This window comes from Neomonachus schauinslandi, chromosome 14 (genome assembly GCF_002201575.2).
Source record: "Neomonachus schauinslandi chromosome 14, ASM220157v2, whole genome shotgun sequence".
Classification (NCBI taxonomy): domain Eukaryota; kingdom Metazoa; phylum Chordata; class Mammalia; order Carnivora; family Phocidae; genus Neomonachus; species Neomonachus schauinslandi.
The window spans coordinates 57,504,449-57,527,694 of NC_058416.1; the positions used below are offsets into that span (position 1 = coordinate 57,504,449).

At 40.5% G+C, this 23,246-nt stretch overlaps 1 protein-coding gene across 1 annotated transcript in view; it reads left to right on the top strand.

The window, feature by feature from the left end:
- Positions 1-23,246, top strand: part of PTPRM (protein tyrosine phosphatase receptor type M) — an 812,937-nt gene that overhangs the window by 571,123 nt on the left and 218,568 nt on the right. Inside the window, exon 15 of the mRNA XM_044921209.1 lies at positions 3,534-3,666. Within this exon, the coding sequence (XP_044777144.1) occupies positions 3,534-3,666 (133 nt within the window). The remainder of the gene's footprint in view (positions 1-3,533; positions 3,667-23,246) is intronic.

Consider the following 23,246-nt stretch of genomic DNA (forward strand, 5'->3'; position numbering starts at 1 on the left):
CACGAGATGTTATATCTGTAACCTTACCTAATGTAAGTTCACTGGAATACCACCCTTTTTAATCTTCTTGGTCATTAAACAAAACAAAACACCCAAAGCCATCAGTAGGAATCAGTAGAGGAGGCATCTGTCAGGATTATATGCTATAAGTTCAGCAGCCTGTCACCCTCCATCTATGAAATATTTAGCTTATTCATCATTTTAACGAGTATGTTCAAGCCTAGATAACGCCTCCTATTAAATGCACACATTTGAATGTATTCCCTTTAAAAGGATCTAAACATGCAGTAAACTCTGAACAGAATGCACAGTAGAAGAGGGGGAAAAATGCCTTTCCCTGAAGAATTAGAATTTATACCAAAAAAAAAAAGAATAAAAGTTCGTACCATTAGAAACCTGTCAAGAAAATAACAAGACAGAAGGGAAAATATTATGAAAACAACTCTTCTGCGAAGGAGTTTATAAATTATACTGTTAAATTCATAGATTTGGGTGAGGGGGGAAAAAACAACAAGCTATCAGTTGCAACCACATTCTGTCACAAATTATCGTCTGTCCCAGGCTGACTGACAGCTCACAACCACATGTTTCCAAAAAAAAACAAAAGTGGAGAAAAGAGCATCCTGTGGAAGGGGTCATAAAGATACCTGTTTCAGGAAACGCTGGAGGGGCAGGGCAGGCAGACAAAGGCAAGAATGACGGGTGCCCAGAGTGAACTTGGAATTAATGACGCACACCTACCTCCCTGAGATTAGCTCAGTGGGGTGACTTATTCCCTCCCAATTTGCATTCCCGGATCAGTCCTAAACCCGGACATTCCAATCAACCCCTTCGTCTTGGCGCTGTCACCGTGGTCTGGTGGCCTTGCCCCGCGGCAGGCAAAAGGAAGATGGCTCGCCCCCAGCTCAGGGCAACCCTCCTCTCCTTTTCTGAGCTTCTCTCCCATTCTGCACGATTGCCACCGTAATCACATTGCAACTGTGTCCTGCAGAGATAGAACATTTCATTTTCTTGACCTGCAATGTGAAATGAGTTAAAAGTGCTAAAGAATGGTAATACTGAGCTTATGCCGGCTGCATAACAATGGATTTGTCTGCTTCCCAAAGGCTCCAAGGGGGTCTCTTTTCCTGATGCAAAGATGTGTAGAGTATTCACCAATTCTCATGGAGCCTGGGCAAAATTTTAGCTAACATGAAACACAACCAGTCGTTTAGTTAACAGAAGCAAACGTGACTATTAACAAAACAAATTCTCCCTTCCTGAGGGTTTATGATGTATGAGTTGTATCCGTGTTGTTTTTTATATTTCAGTATTTTAGGCTAAGTAAAGTCTTTCTATATTTCTTTCCCAAGTGTTGTACTTACTGGCCTAATTTAGTTACAAAGAAACTCAGTGAACCAGTTATTTAGAAAATATATTTGGACCACTTGAAATCTAGTAACTGGTGCGATCAATGGAATGGCTCCCAATATGCCAACATTTGGAAGAATAAAACCAATTTCATTTTATTTTTTTAAAGGTAAGTTTTTTTAATTGAACAAAAGAAATCAAAATTGGAAAATATTGCCCCCTTTTTCACTTTTGTGAATTTTAAATGTTTATTTTTATATGGATTTTTAAAAAATTCTCATCCTTTTGTAACACACATTTTATCTTTAAATCTCTCTTAGCAATTTATTTAATGAATCAATATCCTGCAAATCCACCACTCGGTTGTATGTTCCAATGGCATATTGGAGTGGTATACGTAAGATGTAATTACACTAAAAAATAGTAAATATTAGCAGTTTCAAGGTTTATCTGGATAATTAGTGTGAGGGATATTTATTAAAACAAAGTAGCAGGACATCCTCCTGAAGTTATCAGAAATAAAAATGACCTAAAAGAGGTTATGCAGAACAGTTTGTATTTAATAAGGTATGATTTTTACATCCTAATGGCTCTCATTATGATTGTCACTTTGATTGGAATGCACGTGTAGATGTAAAGTCATCTTCTGCCTTGTGTATCTCCCCAGTCTTAACCAGCTACATCAGTCTGATGGCCACAGCTGGGTTCAAGAGGCAGCATCTTATATAAAATCTTAACATGAATAACTTTTGAAAGAAATGTAGTTTATATGTTTCCAATGGAAACAGATGGAAAGTGAGAGCTTAACACTCCCTGTTTCCCTGTACTGATTCATCTGAGGATAAGCCCAGTCTGGAATACACCAGACACAAGGATGGCTAAGTTGTTTCAAGAATCGGGTGAAGTGTGAATGGAAAACCCAACGAAAGGGTAGAAAGGGCTGGTATCAATATTCAGTTTTTTTTTAAGATTTTATTTATATATTTGACAGAGAGAGAGACAGTGAGAGAGGGAACACAAGCAGGGGGGAGTGGAAGAGGGAGAAGCAGACTTCCCACGGAGCAGGGAGCCCGATGCGGGGCTCGATCCCAGGACCCTGGGATCATGACCTGAGCCGAAGGCAGATGCTTAACAACTGAGCCATCCAGGCGCCTCTCAATATTCAATTTTAATTACATTTTTCACCAACAAAACCAAGAAAATTCTAAGGCGAGAAATTTGGACATAAAATTTCTACTTTCAGAATTATCTGTCCTGACCCCTCGTGAGGATGGTGGCATGATGGCTCAGATGCTCAACACTGTCACGTTCTGATTAAAAAGGGTAGAAGCCCTTAAAAAAATGGATTCTGCTTAGTGAATTGAACATTACATTCCTAATATTTTTTTGTCCTGAACTCATTTAGCAGAGGAAATGGATATTTCATCAGACATGGATTTGACATTCCATCACATTATACCGTAAACAGGACAAATGGTGTTTTGGAAATGGAAAAGCAGGCGAGCTAAGACAGTAGCCACTGGAAGGCTCTGGTTATCTCATTTAAACAGATATTAAATGTGGGTGCCAGTAGTGTGATCATCAGCTGCTTCCCACTTTGTGAGTAAATTGCTTAGAAGAAGTCTTTTGCCTACCAGTTATGACCTAGATTTAGATTTCCAAAGGCAGGGGAAAAATCTCTATCGTGTTAAAAAACAATTGCTGGTAAAATGCATGGTAAATGAGCTTATCTCACTTTTCCAGGTGTTTGGGCTAATATGTTATGGAATTACTGCTTCACTTATGAAAAATAATTGAGGAAAATGTTCCAGCAAATCAAATTTGGATAAAGGCTTAGGATAGCTATTGTGTCGTTAGCAAGTTTTTAAATGGCAGAAAGAGCAGGGAGCCAATAGAGATAACAAAATATAAAAAAAAAACTGCTTGAGAAGAGTCTCTTAGAAAAGGGTCAGGCGTGGGTATGCTAACCAACTTATGTTATGGTTTCATAAAATATTGAAGAGCAATATGAACAGTTACCCTCCTTTCGGTGCATATGAAAGCTGTTGAAAAAAATCCAAAGCTTGTCTGTCTGCTGGCTCTGATAAATCTTCTTAGTCTATTAAATGCAGCAAAATTTTTTAAAATGTCACCTTTATTCTCTTACCCACCGTCTGTCCTTTTTCATTTCCTTCCATTTTCAGGAGCTGCCACCCCGAAACCAGTCCCAGAACCCGAGAAGGAAACAGACCATACAGTCAAAATTGCTGGAGTCATTGCTGGCATCTTGCTGTTCGTTATTATATTTCTTGGAGTTGTGTTGGTAATGAAGAAAAGGTGAGCTCCTAGCTGTTGCCAGAGATGCGATTCTGTCCCATTGTTTGCCAAGTTGCTTCATGAGTGTGAAAATATTCAAGTTATTGAATTGGTTTTGAAGACACACCTGTGACTCTGATTGTTGGTATTTTTCCTCATCTAGCATTCAAAGTTATGGGACAAAATTTAGAGTAATGACTGTGGTGTTGTATGACTATGCCAAGCATAGCATGCCAAGTTAACGTAAGATGATGTGTCTTCCCACACATTGGTGCATAAAACTCTGCAGAATCTTTAAAGACATTTACTAATCAGGAAATTTTTAGTGCTGATTACTAATGTATTAATGCATTTTGATGTTCTCAAGGACATGAGAAATGAGACTTTTCCTCTTCTCATTATAATGAAGGTAACGGTGATGACAAATTTATTGAGCCTGTGTTATGTGCAGGCAGACACCATACTAGGGGCTTAATCTGCACAACACCCCATGAGAAAGAGACTCTCAAAAAACAGCCTTACAGGAACACAGCCCATGGTATGACTAAGGACAAGAATAAAGCATGTTGGATGTTGTCAGATTGCTCTGTCTAGGCAAGGGGTGGTTTGGGGGAGGAGAAAACCCGATATGGCTATAACAAGCAATCCTTGCCTCCCACCCTTGAAAAATATACAGTGCCTTTTGTGTTGTAGAAATGAGTAAAAACTTATTAATGGTACAGTGTTCAATTTATATAAAAATTATCAACATAAAAATATAGATAGTGATATCTTAATTTTTCCCAAACAGGAATAATACTCGATCTTCATCCTTTTCTCTGTAGTTTAAAAACAATTATAGAGTGGGAATAGGTCATGGATGGTAGGAGGTGAGGTTGGAGAGTTCAGCAAAGTGAGGTCTTGAAGGTCTTGTCTGTCATCTAAGGAGGCTGGACTTGGTCCAAAGATCCACTGATGGCCTTTAAGCAGGTAGTAATGGGATGTCATTCTAATCTTAGAAAGAGCACTCTGATATTAGGATTGAGCACAGTGGAGAGGGAAAAGAACTCAAATCAGGAGGAGCAGTTGGATGAAGACGGGGCAACTTTAGAAATATTGGGAGGTAAGTTTTAGTGGCCATTTGGAGGCAGAAGCCCAGGGAGAAAGAGCAACATAGAAAGAAAGAATCTAGTTACTGTCTTGGGCAGCTTAGTCGAGATATTACCATTCAGAAAATGTGGAATGTGGAAAGCAGAACATATGTGGAGAGTGAAGATTGGAGAGGTAGGCCTTGCATTTTTTCAGTTTGGTGTTCCTGTGAAGTTCAGTGGAAACTTCCACTGGGCAGTTGGATGTGCTGATGCGGACTCGGAATAACACTTTCCACAGACCAAGTCATCAGCCTGTGCTGAGCTGAAGCCCTGGGTTTGGATGAGGTCACTCAGAGTCACTGTAGAGGGAGAAGGAAGTCAAGGATGAAGAGAAAACCTCGGGTAACACAGTATTTAGGGGGTGAGTTCATATCCAATATGCATCTCTTCTTGCTTTGTCCTTCATCTTATGTTTATTGTTCTACTCAGGCCCCAGGACAAACCATTGCTCTGTCCCAGCCGCACATGGTACTAATGGACCCCCATCGTTTGAGTGCTTCCTTCCCACCTGTTCTACATCCTCAATTCCTTTCTTTTTCCACCTATCATTTAATTTCTCTCCTTATTTTTCTTTCCATTTTTTTCTTCTGATGAGAGCTTTTAAGATCTACTCTCTTAGTGGGGTGCCTGGGTGGCTCAGTCAGTCAAGCATCTGCCTTCGTCTCAGATCATGATCCCGGAGCCCCGGGATCAAGTCTCATGTCAGGCTCCCTGCTCTCTGGGGACTCTGCTTCTCCCTCTCCCTCTGCCCCTCCCCACCCCGACTTGTACTCAGTCTGTCTCTCTATCAAATAAGTAAATAAAATCTTTAAAAAAAAAAAAAAAGATCTACTCTCTTAGCAACTTTCAAACATGCAACCCAGTGTTGTTAACTATGGTGACCATGGTGTACATTAGATCCCATGACCTTTTAGTCATATAAATGGAAGTCTCTTCATTTTTTATTATTTTTTCTTTTCATTTCACTTCTCTGTAACTTTCTTTTCTTTATCCTTCTTTTCTTCTTCTTTAGCTATTTATCTCTTTAATTCTTGCCTCCTCCATGTTTCTCTTTTTTTTATTTCTTCTTCTCTTACTTCTCCATCACCTCTTAGGCATTTTTCTCCTGGATGCTCTGCATTGCTCTCCACCCCAGTGTTTATGCAGATAGCTTACCTTTGCTACCAGTGGCTGGTCCTGTTCTTTTTTAATATTGCTCAGTATAAATTTGAAGCAACACTAGGCCTTTCCATGCCTGCATATTCAAACTGAACATTTTTTTAAATTTTATTTTATTATGTTATGTTAATCACCATACATTATTACATCATTAGTTTTTGATGTAGTGTTCCATGGTTCATTGTTTGCGTATAACACCCAGTGCTCCATTCAATACGTGCCCTCCTTAATACCCATCACCGGGCTAACCCATCCCCCCACACCCCTCCAAACTAAACATTTTGAGAAGATTTATTTTTAGTTAAGGGAATATATTGGATTTTTGTGTCATCTGGCAAACTCTCTATGAGGAATAGCCTGAGACTACTAATCCAGTTGCCCTTGTGACCTTAGCTAAATGTCATTTCATCCTCCAAGGGTCTATTTCTGCTGGATTAATTCATTATTCTACCTAGGTCTCTCAGGTAGTCACGGGGGTTATGTTATAAATTATGCATTTGAAGAGCTTGCCTCCGGTAACATATGGTCTTGATACAATATTGGACTAAATACCAATAGCTCATATCAAATTTGCATGATTATTTACCAGGTACTAATCTGAAAAAGGTTGTTTTCACAGCACGTACCACTTTTGTATTTGCTTTTTCTGAAATACAGAATATGCTCTCCGGAAGATAAATTTGCCAATATGTCATGCCTATAAATACAAAACTTGTAAAATTTAGACCTGAACAGTCCTGTGGTACAAACTTTCATATTCAGTAGGCATTCTTAAAAATTCTAATTATTTGGGGTTTTCTCCAAAATTTTAGTCTAAATTTTAAAAGCTGTATTCTTAAATCATTAAAGCATGATATTAATCATAAGTTGCAGGAGTATCATTGATATGTAATAAGCCACATTGTTTGGTTAGAAGAACACTGAATTGATTTTTTATTGAGGACTGCCATATAACATTACATTAGTTTCAGGCATATGACATCATGATTCAATATTTGTATATATTGTAAACTGATCACCACAATGAATTTAGTTACACCCCTCACCACCTTTTGACCCCCTGCCCCCACTTTGCTCACCTCCCACCACCCCCAGAAGAACACCGACTTTGGATTTGGAATTCCTAGACCTGTATTTTAACTACGTTTGTGATTCTGAACTTCTTTGGGCCTTAGTGTCCTCATTTGTAAGTTGAGAAAATTATACTGGATGATCTCTAAAGTACCCCCCACTTCCAAAATACCGGGTTTTCTCTATGCCGCAGCCTTTGTTGACATTGTACATGTGCTATTCTAGAAGTACAGTGGGTAACTCATTGCTGTATTTCATTATTTGAGCAAAGCCTGTAGTTCTTCCAAAGGCTGTCTTGGTTCAGTTGGCTCAAGTCTAGAGGTGTGACTCAGTGAACTGCTTATCTTTTAGCCTGGTTTCCCACTGTCAGACAGGAGGGAAAGGGGGTAGCGGGGAGGAAAATGAAAACAGGGAAGGGTGAGAGAGGGAAGGAAAGAACTGCACCAGGTGTGGGGTTCAGTATGTCATTAGTCGTTTTTGCTGGTTAAAGCCTGATGCTAATTGGATTCGGGTTCCATTCCTGCATGGGCTAGTTAGCTCCCGATGCTTCTGCCCATGGCGCTCGATGTCAGCCAAGGCCACTATGTGCCATTGGTCATAAAGACAGACAGGGCCCAGGAGAAAGTGTGGTGGAACACGCTCATCAGTATTTCTGGAAATACAATGGGAAGTCTGTCAGCATGCCGGGCCAGATGGGCCTGAGCTCCTAGGATTCGGGGGGGACAGCACATTTAACTGGGAGGCTTTCCCAATTATTAGCTTAGCTAAGATCATGTTGCTTTCTGAAGGACTGGCCTTCTGTAAAAAGTAGTCGCTGAAGGTAGGCCTTCAGTAGGATAAGTAAAATCTGTTCAACTCATGCTAACTCATGGAATTCATTTACATTGAGGCAATAATGACTAAAAGCAGAGACAACCATCAGTTTTATTTGGCTATAATGTTGTTTTTTTTTTAAAGATTTATTTATTTATTTATTTGACAGAGAGAGAGAACACAAGTAGGCAGAGTGGCAGGCAGAGAGAGAGGGAGAAGCAGGCTCCCCACCGAGCAGGGAGCCCGACGCGGGGCTCAATCCCAGGACCCTGGGATCATGACCTGAGCCGGAAGGCAGACGCTTGACCGACTGAGCCACCCAGGCGCCCTGGCTATAATGTTTTATAAACCTATCACAAATGAGTGACTAGTTGTTAATTTATTGATGAATATTAATCCATTTGAGCCTTGCTTGGACTAATATAATATAAAACTATCTTTTCCTTAAAAACTGTTATAAAACCTTTACATTTATTTTTATTTTATCTGATAAGGAGAGCTACTTCTTATTTTCTCTTTCCCCAAAATATGTGTTCTTTTGAGGGTGCAGTGTTTTGATGCAGCAAATGTTAAGAAAGGCTATAAGATGGATATGAAATTAAAGTTTCACAGAGTCATATGACAGTATACAGCTGACTCTTGAACAACGTGGGGGTGAGGGGCACTGACCCCCCCATCATGCAAACATCCAAGTATAAGGGCTCTCCCAAAACTCAACTGCCGATAGCCTACTGACAGTTGATAACATAGTCAATTAACATATTTTCTATGTTGTATGTTTTATATACTATATTCTTACAATAAAGTAAGCTAGAGAAAAGAATGTTACTAAGAAAATCATAATACATTTACACTACTCTACTGTATTGAAAGAAAAAGTGTATAAGTGGACCCACACAATTCAAACCTGTGCTGTTCAAGGGTCAATTGTATTCTCAAAATTAATATATAATAAATTGAGCAGGAGATAACTTAGTGTTTATCATTTTTCATCCATGTATAATTAAATATATTCGTGAAAATGAAAATACCTGTATTTTCAACATTCTTCGTAGGGAATAATTTATCTCAATAACATGTTTGACAGAATTTAGCATACAAGCACCATCAATTTTACCCTGATTAATTACATTTACTATTGTTTCTAAAATTGTGATAGATCTTTTAGAAATTTGAGGACATTTGTATTAATTACAATAATCCTGTTTCAGCTATTGTGGAAAATAGAAATTAGAGAAGTTGTAGCTATATGAAAATAATTAAAGAGATATGCATTCTTGGTCAAAATAGCAAATGTTAGCTATTCAACTACATGAACACCTGTAATAGGTAAATGTGACTATTTTAATCCTGAAGCACTGTACCTCCCCTCCTGCTATCTTCTTCTTTTAAAAAAAAAAAAAAACATATAATGTATTATTTGTTTCAGGGGTACAGATCTGTGATTCAACAGTCTTACACAATTCACAACACTCACCATAGCACATACCCTCCCCAATGTCTATCACGCAGCCACCCCATCCCTCACATCCCCCACCACTCCAGCAGCCCTCAGTTTGTTTCCTGAGATTAAGAATTCCTCATATCAGTGAGGTCATATGATACATGTCTTTCTCTGATTGACTTATTTCGCTCAGCATAACACCCTCCAGTTCCATCCACGTTGTTGCAGATGGCAAGATCTCATTCCTTCTGATGGCTACATAATATTCCATTGTATATATATACCACTTCTTCTTTATCCACTCATCTGTCGATGGACATCTTGGCTCTTTCCACAGTTTGGCTGTTGTGGACATTGCTGCTGTAAACATTGGGGTGCACGTACCCCTTCGGATCCCTACATTTGTATCTTTGGGGTAAATACTCAGTAGTGCAATTGCTGGATCGTATGGTAGGTCTATTTTCAACTTTTTGAGGAACCTCCATATTGTTTTCCAGAGTGGCTGCACCAGCTTGCATTCCCACCAACAGTGTAGGAGGGTTCCCCTTTCTCCGCATCACAGGCAGCAACCTCTTCGACCTCAGCTGCAGCAACTTCTTCCTAGAAACATCGCCAAAGGCAAGGGAAGCAAGGGCAAAAATGAACTATTGGGACTTCATCAAGATAAAAAGCTTTTGCACAGCAAAAGAAACAGTCAATAGAACCTATTCTATTATATTTAAACAGTACTGATACCGAGAGAAAAATCTCAATAAAAATAGGAAGTATTTCTGAAGACATCATGAAACAAAAAAGATAAGAGAGAAAATTTGATAAAAGCCCAATTTTCAAAGAGATGCCTGCAACATGTGGCTGGAGGCAAGTTGTCATTCTCTATAGTTCTTCTGCTATACTTGTTTACATATGCGATAGGAATTTTTTTCCACTATAGCTCCATGTGAGCTGTATGTGGAAAATGTCTTAAGTCTGGATGCTCTATTCAGTCTTGTTTCAAAATCACATTTTCTGAAACCACGTTGAGAGAGTCATATGTAGATATTTCTTTGTGATTATTGTTTAGAATATGTGTACTTGATAGGCAGCCATATAAATACGCAGATGCTGAGATTTTTCTGCTCTAGCACACTCTTTGGCATGCGTGAAACCGGAGAGCTGGGTACGCAGATAAGTATGGATATGTCATCCTAATCTATCAATCAACTAATGTCCTTCAGTTTTCTAGATGGTAACTGGATGGTTTGTGGTACAGAGGGAAGTTAAACAAACTGAGGCCTCCTCTAACCCAGACTTTATGTGATTATCCTAATAGCTCCTATATTAGCCGCTATTTCTGGACTCAACCTAATGGTTTGACTATGGTCTCTTATGTTCTATTGAGGTTTCTTTGGGAGCTGTTTATACAGAAGATTTTATTTTAAACAGGAAGATGGGGAACACAGGCACCAAGTTTTTATTTTGTTTTTATTTTATAGGAGGAAAATGTCAGAGAATGGTAAGGGGCAGCCACTTGAGATTTAGAATCTTACAGACCTGGTTTGAATCCCAGCTCCTAGTTGGTAGCAGAGTAAATGTGGATGACTTACTTACCCTCTCTGAACTCAGTTTGCAGTGGGAAATGTGGTGATGAGGCTACTATGTACTTCATAGGGGGCCACGAAGATTAAGTAAGATAACTTGTACACACAGCTGGTGCTTGATAAATAATAGCATAGGGGCCCAGAAGTTTGGAAAGTTGTTCAAGGTAACATAGGTAGTACAGGGCAAAACCTAGCATAAGTCAGGTGTGTCTGATTGTTAACCACTCTGCTCCACCACTTACGGCCACAGCACTAAACTCAGAGATGCCTCTTGCTCTGTTAAAACTCACGTGCTGCCTGGATCTATTAGCTGGAAACGGCATAGTCATCAGCTTGCGGCAGTTTACCATTGCTGTAAGTCTGCAAATACTTGAAACTCTGCCATCGTGTTTTAGTCTTCTTTTTGAGCCATCACAGGAAGATAGCTAAATAAAAGCTTCTTCCACTTCCGCCTTTACGGAAGTGTTTCATAAATCCTTTCAAGGACGTGTATTTCATGTCATTTTTTCAGCCGTTACGTTTACTTTGGATAACTCACAAAGTGAGGGTGTTGTATCCTTGTCTGGTGTAGTGACTGAGAGAATTTTGTTACGTTTGGCAGTGAGCCGTGAAGCAAGGGAGTGTTTTACCCCAGCCTTTCCTCCTCAGAGACAAACTCTAGAGTCTGGGAGTGGCGTGCAGGTACCAGCAGTCCCTAAAGACAATTGCCTGGGTGCACTCCTTGGTTCTGTGGCTTACAAGCTGTGTGACCATGGGCAAGATGCTTGGCTTTGTGTCCCTCGGTCTCCCCAGGTATATATACCAAGGGCATAATACTAGCACTTACCTCGTAAGAATGTTAGAAGAAGAAAACGAGTTCTTACCATCAAAGTGCTAGCCCCAATAAATATTAACTATATTAATAATATACATAATCTGCTACTTTAGATTATGAGCTGTAGCTGACTGTAGGTTCAATGCCCATGCATGCATGCTTCAGAGTTCTTGTTTTCATACTCAAGAGACAAGCAAAGACAAGGGCTTGTTTCTCCTTTGAAGGGAGTCCGCCTCTCCTTTGCCCCTGGAGAACATGGGGCTTTAGTCATCAAGGTAGCAAGGAACACAGCTACTGGGAGTAAGATAGCTCACTGTCCCTGTAGCTGGAAGCCAGGCTTTGGTGCAGGTGCTGCAGCTGACAGCACAAGGGAAAACCACTCTTGGGCCAGACACCCAGCAGTGAGTTTTCCGCTCAGGCCCCTGCTCAGTCAAGAGGGCTGGAATATGGCTTACAGAGAACTAAGCCAAAGTCTTGGGGCATCAATACTACCACTCTCGGGGATTTCTCTCTAAGCCCCCAATTCTTCTCAGTGGTCATGGTCTTGGCATTCAACGCAAATACCTTGTATATCCAAACCTGTGAGACCCAGACCCAGTAAGGGGCCGCGTGGTCTGCCTCTGGGGTCAGACCCAAAGGCCAGCATCACTCTCCTCAGTGTGCTGAATAGTGTCGTGCATGTGTTTGGACTCCTTGCACCTGCCCTAGATCCTGCTCAGCCAACTGTCTCAATTCCCAGAGGTCAGGGTCAACCTCCAGAGCCATTCTTGTCTTGGGCACTGCGCACGAGCCCCAAACCTGCACACATTGAGCAGGGTGCCTACCAGCCATCTCAGGGGACAGTTGTTCTGCTGGTTGGTAATTTTGATGGCTGTAACTTTACCACACAGCCCATTTTTATCCTATATCTGGTCTCTCTTACCTCTGAAGCTCAAGTCTGATGGTACCTAGAAGGGGGTTAAGAAGGGGTTGCACATTTACCACTGAAACTGACCATTCTCCACAGCTCATGTCCCCGGATGGTGTGCGTGGATGCTCCCCGTTCAGTCCCATCCAGGCTGTCTGTGTTCTGTAGGGGGCATATGTCACCATTCATGTTGACATGACTTTGCTTTCTGGTTTGTAGAGTGGGAAGTTCCCAGGACTTGAAAACTGAGGATGACTTTAAACCTGTCATCTTGATTAGGAATTCAAACTTAATAGGATCAGTGACCCCTTCAATTCTTTCTGGTTTTGTTTTGTATCGATGAGTGAGACAATAATGAAAAATACATAGAGTATAGGAGAAATATACATATATATTCTTTGGTCAAGATTCCTGATCCCTGTTCTCTAACATAAATCTAAATTTCTTTTTAACAAGGAAAGGAGTTCTATCTGGAATCTTTGACTTAGGTTCATTTGTAGAAAATTACATAAAGTTAAATTTTAAAGAGAATAGAGAGGGACTACTGAGTTAATGAGGAGAGGAATACTTCTCTCTCTCTCTCTCCCTCTCTCTCTCTCGTTGGCAGACCTCACATTACAGATGCAAACAGTGTATGGAGGTATTCAATAGGAAAAAGCGTGGTTTTGCCCAGTGCCCTCACAATATGTCTTTTAAGGCGCCCAGGGCTTCCCCAGACCCATTGGAGGCAGTTTTTGTTGCTGTTTCCCCATCAGCACTGCTGTGGGAGAAATGAAAGTAAAGTTATTTTTATGGGTTGTACTGCAACAAGCAAAACGTGACTTGCTTATTAAATTCAACATATTTCTATTTGTTTGTGAACACAACACAAAGCAGAAAATTGGCAAAAAATGTAGCCCTGGTTGTATCTAAGAATGGCCCGTTTGCTCGCGCAGGCACATGCGCAGGCGTGAACTCGACTTCTGAAAGTTTACTCTGGTCCCCAGGCGGCTTGAAGCAGCACCTGCCCGAATGCCAGAATTCCATCCAATTTGGATGCTGGGATTTGGTGCTTTCCTTACTCACCCCCTCATTACAGAGCTCACGTACACTCTCCTTGCATGCAGGCTCTTGAGTTACCTGGGTCCCATTTGTCTTTTCTATTAGATTATAATATATTAAGGGCTGTGGTGTGTTTTTTTCCTAACTGTCTCTGACACTCTGCTCTCATGCCCTGCAAGGTGCTTTGTGGTTGTAGGTGTGAAGTGTATTTCACAATTATAGACAAAAACTCTTATTTAATGCAAGCCCTTCAGTGCGACACTGGACTTTGAATTGCTTTGGCTTCTTATTAATTTGGGAGACGTAAATTTTGTAACAGCATAAGATACTTTTTAAGTTTTCTGTAGTGTAGGCATTCTGGTGGACAGGGTCCCTATTTTGAATAGTTTGAATAACAATTATTTACACTGTCAGTTTGATATATTGAAATAGTTTAAGTGAGTAGGGATATTTAAATTCAGATACAGCTTAATTAAAAGAAAATGAGTTCCTAAACTATCATTTACTTAAAGTATTATTTATTTTTAAACCACCTCTGAAATGTTTTTTTATGAAGCGAGTACTCCTTTAGATAGTTTTCACAACCAACATCAATTTAGAAAAAATTTATCATATTCAAAAATGAATAAACAGCTACAGGATGAATTTCTTTGATACTCTGAGCATGGGTCCTAAATAAATTAAAATACCCAGTTTGTTAGGTCTTCGTTTCAGTGAGTTTACAATGGAAATGTTCAGACTTCTGTCTTTGGTAGTTCTGCCAGTGCTCTTTGAAATTCATTCACGTTTTCTCTTTTCCAGCCCTTTGGCTGCTAATAGCTCTCTCACCGCATCCTTGTATGGAATAGTGTCTTTGAGTTTGTGTTTGATAGGAGCGTATGATAAACATTGGTTCCCTGTCCTTATGTCAGAAAGAAAACATTAACAGAAACAAAATCAGGAAAAAGCCATTTACTGAACAGCTTAGTGTAAGTATATAGTTACTGGGAACTATCAAAATGGACTTTATTTTTTTCCTGGCTTGCCTAAGAGCCTGGGTGGTAGGTTTGGAGTCAGCACTCAGTCACTGAAGAAACTGGCCACTCCTCAAAGAGAAGAGGTCAGTTATCAGTGCTTAATTCGTAGGTATGGCCTTAACCTTTACTAAAAGGGAAGCGAGGGCAATCTCAGAAATATATTAAAATTTTAAAAATGAAGTGCTGACATAGCATTCACTGAAGTTCTTAACTCAGTGGCTGTCATCTGAGAGTAGTCTTGCGCCCTGAGGGGACACTTGGAAATTTCACGAGGCTGTCTTTGCTGAGAATTGCTTCATTGAAATTGCATCTGTTGGTTTGTGTAGTTTTGTAGATATAGTACTTAAGATGTTTCTTTTATAATTTGTCAAGCTAGGGTTGACTCAGAGTTCTGGTCCTAAAGGTCACAGTAGGTACAGTTTAAAGGTCAATTCACCGTTGTCTGTGGGACCTGTAAAGATGACCCAGGTGAGTAAAGGGGAGGCCCTTTGTGAAGAGTGTGTCTCGAGAAGGCACCTGCTGTTCAGCTTTGCCCAGGTATACTACAGTGACGCAGATCTTTCTGCCCTTTCCACCCCCCAGGGAAGCAAGAAATCTTAATTTCTTTCATTAAATCTTCTCATTTTTTTATTATTGGCAACTGATCAATTTTTAAATTTAAATTTTGGCTAAATAAAATGGGTATCTAGTCACCAATTTGTGATTCCTAATTCTGTTTTAAGGTAAACCAAAGACATTTAAAGGACCACATTTTAAAATTCTTTATCACCTATTTCTGGCTACAGGTATTGTCTTATCCCAGAAAAGGACAATAGACTCCTTGCCCATGCTTCCTCTCTGCCCACATTCTCATTAGTACCTATGACGCCCTCAAATAGTGAAACTGGCCCACAAAGTATTTTGTGAGTAGGTGGTCCCTATTTGGAAACACACAATAACTTAAGCTTCACTGAGCTTGTTGGTGATGTTGCCAGGTGGTGTGGATTAAGTGTGCCTCCAGTTTATAACTAGAGCCTGTCCCTGCTTTCTGCACTTAGAAATACTGTTGACTCCTGTCTCTCTAATCCAGGTTTGAGATCTCTGGACTCTAGATGAGCCTCAGGTAGTAACATCTTTTAGAGTGTTTTCACTGGTAGGATTTCACATAAATCATCTTTCTGCTCTTTGAAAACAATTCCCCCAGTGTAAGAGAGAGTACAAGGCTGCTCCCAACAATGCTCATCTTTGTGTATGGGTTCTTGGGAAGGAAGCCGGCCCACACCAGCAAGGCCTTCCTTCCTAAAGTAACTTCCTGATGGAATGTGCCTTGAGTGCTTGGGTTCTCTGGCTGCTTAGTCCAGCGCAGGTAACAAAGCCAGGACACCTGGAGATCATGTGAAAACAGGCTCTTTGGCTCTATAATACCATATGGCTATTGATTTCCTTATGCTGAGTTTGAGAGGGTGTAATGCTTATCAGTCTGCTGTAATCAGAGAAGAAGAAGATAGTCTATCTCCCCTATATATCCTTTCCCCTTGCCCCAACACACACACCTTTATAACCTGTGTTTAAGAAAGAATCCAGAACCATGAGAGACTATGGACTCCGAGAAACAAACTGAGGGTTCTAGAGGGGAGGGGGTGGGGGGATTGGTTAGCCTGGTGATGGGTATTAAGGAGGGCATGTATTGCATGGAGCACTGGGTGTTATATGCAAACAATGAATCATGGATCACTACATCAAAAACTAATGATGTAATCTATGGTGATTAACATAACATAATAAAAGAAAAGAAAAAGAAAAAAAAGAAAGAGAATCCAAATTTAAACAATTTCCGATGCCCTGTAGCTTTTGAGCTGCCCCCATGTCCAATCCACAGCATGGTGACCCCACTTGGTCTTGACATCAGGCTACAGTTATGAAAATGTTCTGCTGCTTTTGTCTGCAGTGGATACCAGAGCCCTTGTGGCGCATCTAACAGACCTGCCCCACAGCCCTGCCACCCCCTCCCCAGCCAGCATCTAGCACCTTCGGAGGAGCCCACAGAAACCTACGAGCCACATGACAGCCATGCCACAGCTTGCTCCCCAGGGCCGGGCCAACCCACTTTCACGGCTCGGCAGGAATTGCTCAGGTGCCTGAGCTCCACTGGCTTCACTTCAAGAACAATTTAATTTTCTATGTCCTAATTGCTGTGCTGGTGCCTGGACTTAAATGACCCATCCATTTGGATCTCCAGACAGCTTCTAACTCTTGTCCCCAAACTTCTCCCTAAATTCTAACACTGATTTTTCCTAAGCCTGGACGTTCAGCAAATCTAGCTTATTGAGTGTCCCCTCAAGTAGGGACATACTTGTCAGTATCTCGATGAGGTCCAGGCTCTGTCACTCCACAGTCAGCCTGAAGTGTCCCTCTGCTGCCCACAGCTGATACTGTAACAACCCACAGGTTGTTATTGATTACTCCCGGGGGAGGCCTGCCAAGCACAGAGGCCCTGACAGTGTTTTAACAAAGGAATACAACATAAATAAATGGTTCTTATTCTATGTGCCTTTTTATTTTTTGATCGACACTGGTATAAAGAACAACAGGGACAACAAAATTTAGCTGAAGTTATAAGTTGCTAACTGAAATGATAAATCATTATGTGAAGGGAGAAACCAACTATAGGAAGAATGTGGTTGATTAATGAACATCATTAACAAGTTCAGTTTCAAAGGTCAAAATTATAGATCTGATTATGTGCAGTGTGACACTCTTTATTGATGTTCAGGTCCTTCTGCTAACACAGAGAGCTAAAGGATGTTGCCAACAATTATTTTAATACCATGTGTTCTATGACATAAAATTTTGCATTCTCAAAATATCTTTTAATTACTATCCTGACCAAAGCATTAGCTTTAGCATTTTTAGTTTAAATTGAGGGCACTCCGCAATCATTTCTCTTTCAGAAGTTACACTGCTGATTTTAGTGATACTGTGTGAAGAACTACAATTAAACTGGAATTCTGAGCAAGTAACGGATCAAGTTAAGCTAAGGTGAATGAAATAGCCATAATGAAGATCCACAAATTAAGAGAGAAACTAAGTAGAAAATAGAAAAACAAACTAGATTTTTGAATTCTAAAATGTTGTTTATTATGATGACCTGATCCCACTGGGAAGGAAGTCTCTTCCTGAGTTAATTTTGTGATTTGGCACACAAAACCTAAACTTATTTCTCTAGCATCATGCAGTCCCTTTTTGAGGTGTGCATGAAATGGAAAATGTACTAAACTGGGACCAAGAAATGCAGCCCTACTGTTTTCATTTATAAAAACATCTCTCTAGGTCTATACCCAGAAGCATTGAAAGCAGACTCAAACAGATATTTGTACACCTGTATTCATAGTACCATTATTCACAATAACCAAATAGGTGGAAACAACCCAAATGTCTACCAATGGATAAATGGATAAACAAAATGTATATGTGTGTGTGTGTGTGTATACAGTAGAATATCATTCAGCCTTAAAAAGTAAAGAGATTCTGACACAGGCTACAACATGGATGACCCTTGAGGGCATTTTGCTAAGTGAAATAAGCCAGTCACAGAAGGACAAATACTGTATGATTCCACTTCTATGAGGTATCTAGAGTGGTCAGATGCATAGAGACAGAAAGTATAGGTGGTTGCCAGGAGCTGAGGGGAGGAAGAATGAGGAGTCATTGTTTCATGGGTGCAGAGTGTCAGTTTGGGAAGATGAAAAAGTTCTGGAGATGGATGGGCTGATGGTTCCCTAATGATATGAGTGCACATAATGCCTCTGAACAGTACACTTTAAAATAGTTAAGTTAGAAAATGTTGTGTTATATCGGTTCTCCCACAGTAAACAGTATTTTACTCTTGGTGGACAGAATGATGTTGAGGCAGCTCTTGAACTCGGCACTTCCCTCTCTATTCTAATCAATGCTCAGCCTCAGAGCACCAGCCCAACCAACATTATTGCAGACGGGGCTTGTGATGGAATGTCAGCCTTGTGGGCTGCAGGCCTGGGCTGTCCAGGATGGATTCTTTGCTCAGCTCACAGCAAGACAACACAGATGCTGTTGATGCATGTTTCCCTGACAGCAGGAAGGCCACAGAAATACATTAGGCCACATTCAAAGCATGCAGCCAGAGGTATCCCGGCATTTTTACTAACAGTGGTGGCAGTGAGAAAACCACACTGTGCCTCTGAGAAGCAGTTCCTGAATTGTTCCCAGAATACCCCTGTAGCAAGGCAGGATGGCCATCAACCTGGAACCAGCCGGGACACATGGGTCCTGATCACTGGTGACGCACTGAGTATTTCTGTCATAAGGGAAGAAAACAATACGTCCCCTTGCACTGTCTTTAGACACGACAGAGTGAAATATAGGTGGTGCCAGGCCAGTGGCTTACACGACTGTCAGTTGTTTTATTTTAGTTACTAGTAATGGTGGCTGTGGCAGAGAGCATCTACAAACAATGTGAATGTGCCCAGCATTCTAGAAGCTAACAGTGCTTCAAATCAGATCCACATTGCTCCCCACATGCAGGCCTCAGAATTTGTTTAATTTCAGTCTTTATGGGTCTTATTTAAAAAAATATAATAAATAAAATAAATTCAGTATATGCAGCCTAAAACTTATGGCTAGGGTTCCTCTTGGTTGAATGAAGCTTCCATTAGTGGATCCTGAATTACTGTCCGGTTTGACTATTTCTAAGCAGCCTTTCTAAATGGCTCTGAGTTGACTGGAGATTCTCTGAGGGCAGGAACTATGGTTTAATTATCTGCCATTTCTAACCCAGACTATGTAACTCTTTGCAGATCATTGACTAAATGAGCAAACAGCAGATCCTGCCATATGTGAGCCCCCTAGTGCTCTTCCTACCAAATGGCCAGTCCCCCCAGCTTTTAAAAGGGGCTTGGCTGACTACACACTTTTGCTTCCTGTCCTTACTGAAGGAAGGGGCAAGGCCTATTCTTGCTTCCCACTCGCTTCTTCTGGCAAAACTCCTTTCCCTGAATTCCTTTTAGTAACTGGAGTCACCATGAAGAAGACAGAGCCCTATTCATGGGATTTTGCTCAACTATCTTATTTGAGGCACTATATGTTTGTGTATATGATGTGTGGCATCTGGAAGAAACTTCGTACAGAGTCCATCTTCTGTGGAAACAAGTTTATTAGCCAAAAGAGATGATAGTGACCCCAAAAAGGATAAAAACAATTTACTTTCAAATATGTAAATTGCTATGAACACATCCATGAGTGAACATGAGTTGACTCCTCTAAATAATCATTCCGTTTGTATTACTTGTTACTTATGTAATAATAATGATAACAGCGATGATAACAATGACTATTAACCAACAAATGTTAAACATTTGCCACATACTGGGCACCACTATGAGTTATTTATGAGCATTAGCACAGTTAAGCCTGTAACGGCTCTGTGACATACGGACTGCAAGCCTATTTTTACAGTCCAGGAGGCTGACACAGAGAAAAGCAAGCTGTTTAAGGTAGCAGGGTCAGGCAGCAACAGTACCAAGAGGGAAACCAGGCCACCTGTCTCCAGAGCTGCCGCTCTGAACCGTTATGGCTCTTTAGTCGAGATGCAGTAGAAATAGAAAAAGACGGACCCAGTACTTACCCACTGAGCTAGAAAGAAGCTGCAAGAAAATCTCGCGACCTCTCTTGCACCAGTATTTCTCACCCTCACACATTTTGCAAAAGAAGAAAATCATACCCCGTGTAGAAGAGGAGGCCTGCAGAGCCAGGCAGGCAGCCTCAAAGCTGCTCCCTGACATCGGCTCTGCTCAGGGAAGGTTGGGAAGCAGAGAGGGGACTCCCACACCTCGGGCTCCTTTAGAAACCTTTGATGCAGCAAGCATCTCAGCAGGCCTGAAATACACAGCAAATGAGGGGCCATCTTCATGTGTAACTGATTTCCAAAACCCTGTGGTACACACATCGTGAAAATCCAAGGTGATTTATTTGGGCAGCCTCTCTCACTCAAATGCAGTGACTGCTTGGTATGGAAATCCTGATGGCTCCCCTCACTTCTAGCCCTTATGTCATGAAGCCTGTGACTCCCAACAAACAAGGCCTGTTTTGGGTGTGTGTACACTGCATTATCCAGGAGAGCCAGGCTCGCCACTTCTCAGCATGACCCTGATCAGCGGGGCTCACCTTTAGGATTCAGAGGTCCACAGTTAATCCCCTGTTTCCAACCCAACTGTGTCCTTGTCACTTCTTACATGCTGACTTGTTAGATTCTGAGAGAAGGGAAGGCTGCCAGGATGTGGACAGAACATACTCCACCTCTGTGTTTTATGAGGAGGAGGACTCCCTTGCTTGAGTTGCTAGAGGCACCTGTGGCAAGAAGTTTAGTGTCCTGGCCAAAAAGATGCCAGGTGGTCTGAGGTTTGAACTGTAGCAAGCCAGATAGAGGCGCTCAGCACGGGTTTGCAGACACTTCCTTCGCAAACAGGCGAGGCTGCGTGTGTGTGGTTCTCCTGTGTGGGAAGTTGCATAAGATGAATGTGATATAGCAGCTCTTCTTTTTTTGTTTTTGTCTTTGCGGACATAGTGTGGCATCTGATTCTGAGATAAATATACCTTCCAGTGATGTAGGGAAATGGGATGTTAAGTCTTGGAAGTGATTTATGCCTTGCCGTTTTGGCTGGCATTGGGGCTCTAAACTGATTTTCCTTCCGGCTCTGTGCCCTTCCTTGCTTATTCCCAGTTGTAAGTACTCCGATCCATATTCTCTTCTGCTGGGCAGGAAACTGTCTCGGGTTCCCAGCTCTGGACGGCACTGGGTATGTTTCTAGCACTCAGTTAAAAATATTTACTGGCATCTGTATGCCTTTTTTTTCATCTGTTTCAATATTATACTACAGTATTTATCTTAGTCTGAAAGGTATTTCCTGAGAGCTATTAAGTATTTTTAAATGAATTTGATGAGGACATATTTTCATCTTTGATCACGTCTAAATCTCAATTTTATGCTAAACTGTTTGGTTTTCACATTAAACCTGGCAGCCCTGGACTGCTTTATGGCCAAGACTAAGTAATAGCAAACTATGGTAAGGTCTTTATGACATCTTTTGTAATTTTTACAAAATGTACTTTGAAGTGTCATCATAACTATTTTAAATGAAACTTAGCAAAAATAAATGTGTCGACTACATTTAGTGTATGCGGTACTCTTAGTTTTAATTATTTTTCCCCTCTCTCTCTCTCTTGCAAATTTGCTAAATTTGATAATTTGCAGACTGTTTCTTCTTCATTAGGGAGAAAAATAAGTTAGCTCTATATTCATTTTTCTTAAAATAACTATTTTCTAAAGTTCCTTTTATAAGTAGAATCAACACTCAATTATTTGTGTTAATGGAGGAGGGAAAAGATCCAGATAAAACAATGAATAATCACAAATTGTTTATATAAGGGGAAAGTGCTGAATTTCATAGAACAAAGCTGATTTATGGATCACTTACCCTTCTGTCAGTAACACAAATCTACATAATGACAAATACCGTTGCATTGGAATTCCCCGCAGTAGGGCCTTCTGGGGGGGCATCCAACATCACCATAGTACAGATCCCCTGTCACCACAGGTAACTTACACACAGGGACATTTGCTTACCCATAATCCAGATTTGCTGCAATATCACACATGTAAGCTCTGCCTAGACTCCAGGGAAGAAGTTAAATAAAATACATTGCATTCCTGTTTGACTTTGGAATTAAATTTCTCTATGAATATTGTATCAACCCCCTTAGAGATAGTTTCCTTTAAGAAATATTCTAAGTCTATGGAAGGAAAGTGAAGACTAAAAAGGATAAATGTCATTGACATATCACAGTGAGAAACACAGAAAAGAGTTCCATTTTCCCCTACCATTTTATGTTCATTATTTTCTCTTCCTTCCCCAGAAAAATTAATTTAGAAAGTCCTATTGCAGTCTGTGACAGACACATGTTAGCAGTGGCTGCCCCAAAAGTCACATCTGCAAAAATATTATGGCAAAGAAGGCAATTATCGCTTATCAAATTAATGGGACCAAAACTTTTTGTTTGTTGAGGGGGTGAGGGAAGGGTAAAAGGTAGTGGATTTATTTGAAACTACTTCCCTCGCTGCTGAGTGTATTCTCTGAACACTTCATAAAGTGTATCTCCATGCAACTTTCCCGAAGAGCAGAAATTTAGACACAGAAACAACATTAGCAGCAACAGAGAAAAAAATCTTAACTGTGTCATCTATAGCTATCATGAGATTCCATATAATTTGTAGGATTGGTAAGAATTTCACCCAGGGCAGGAATCTAGTATGGTACATAACATGCACTTTTGTTTACTCTTGAGGAATGGTATGGATTGGTTGTGGATGTGTCTTTTTTTTTTTCTGCAAAGCTTATATATTCACATAGGCTGAATGGATACTAATTCCCTAAAATGCAAATTTTTTTTTTATGTCGGGTCCATTTTTTGTTTTCTGTAAGTGCTTATTCCTGAAACAACAGTGTAAGTAATTTGGAAACATGATTTGGTATGCAAGTATTCACTTTATATCACTAACATTTGGAATGCATTTAATGCACAAGATTGTTCAAACCAAATGTTACATAGAATTTCAAGAG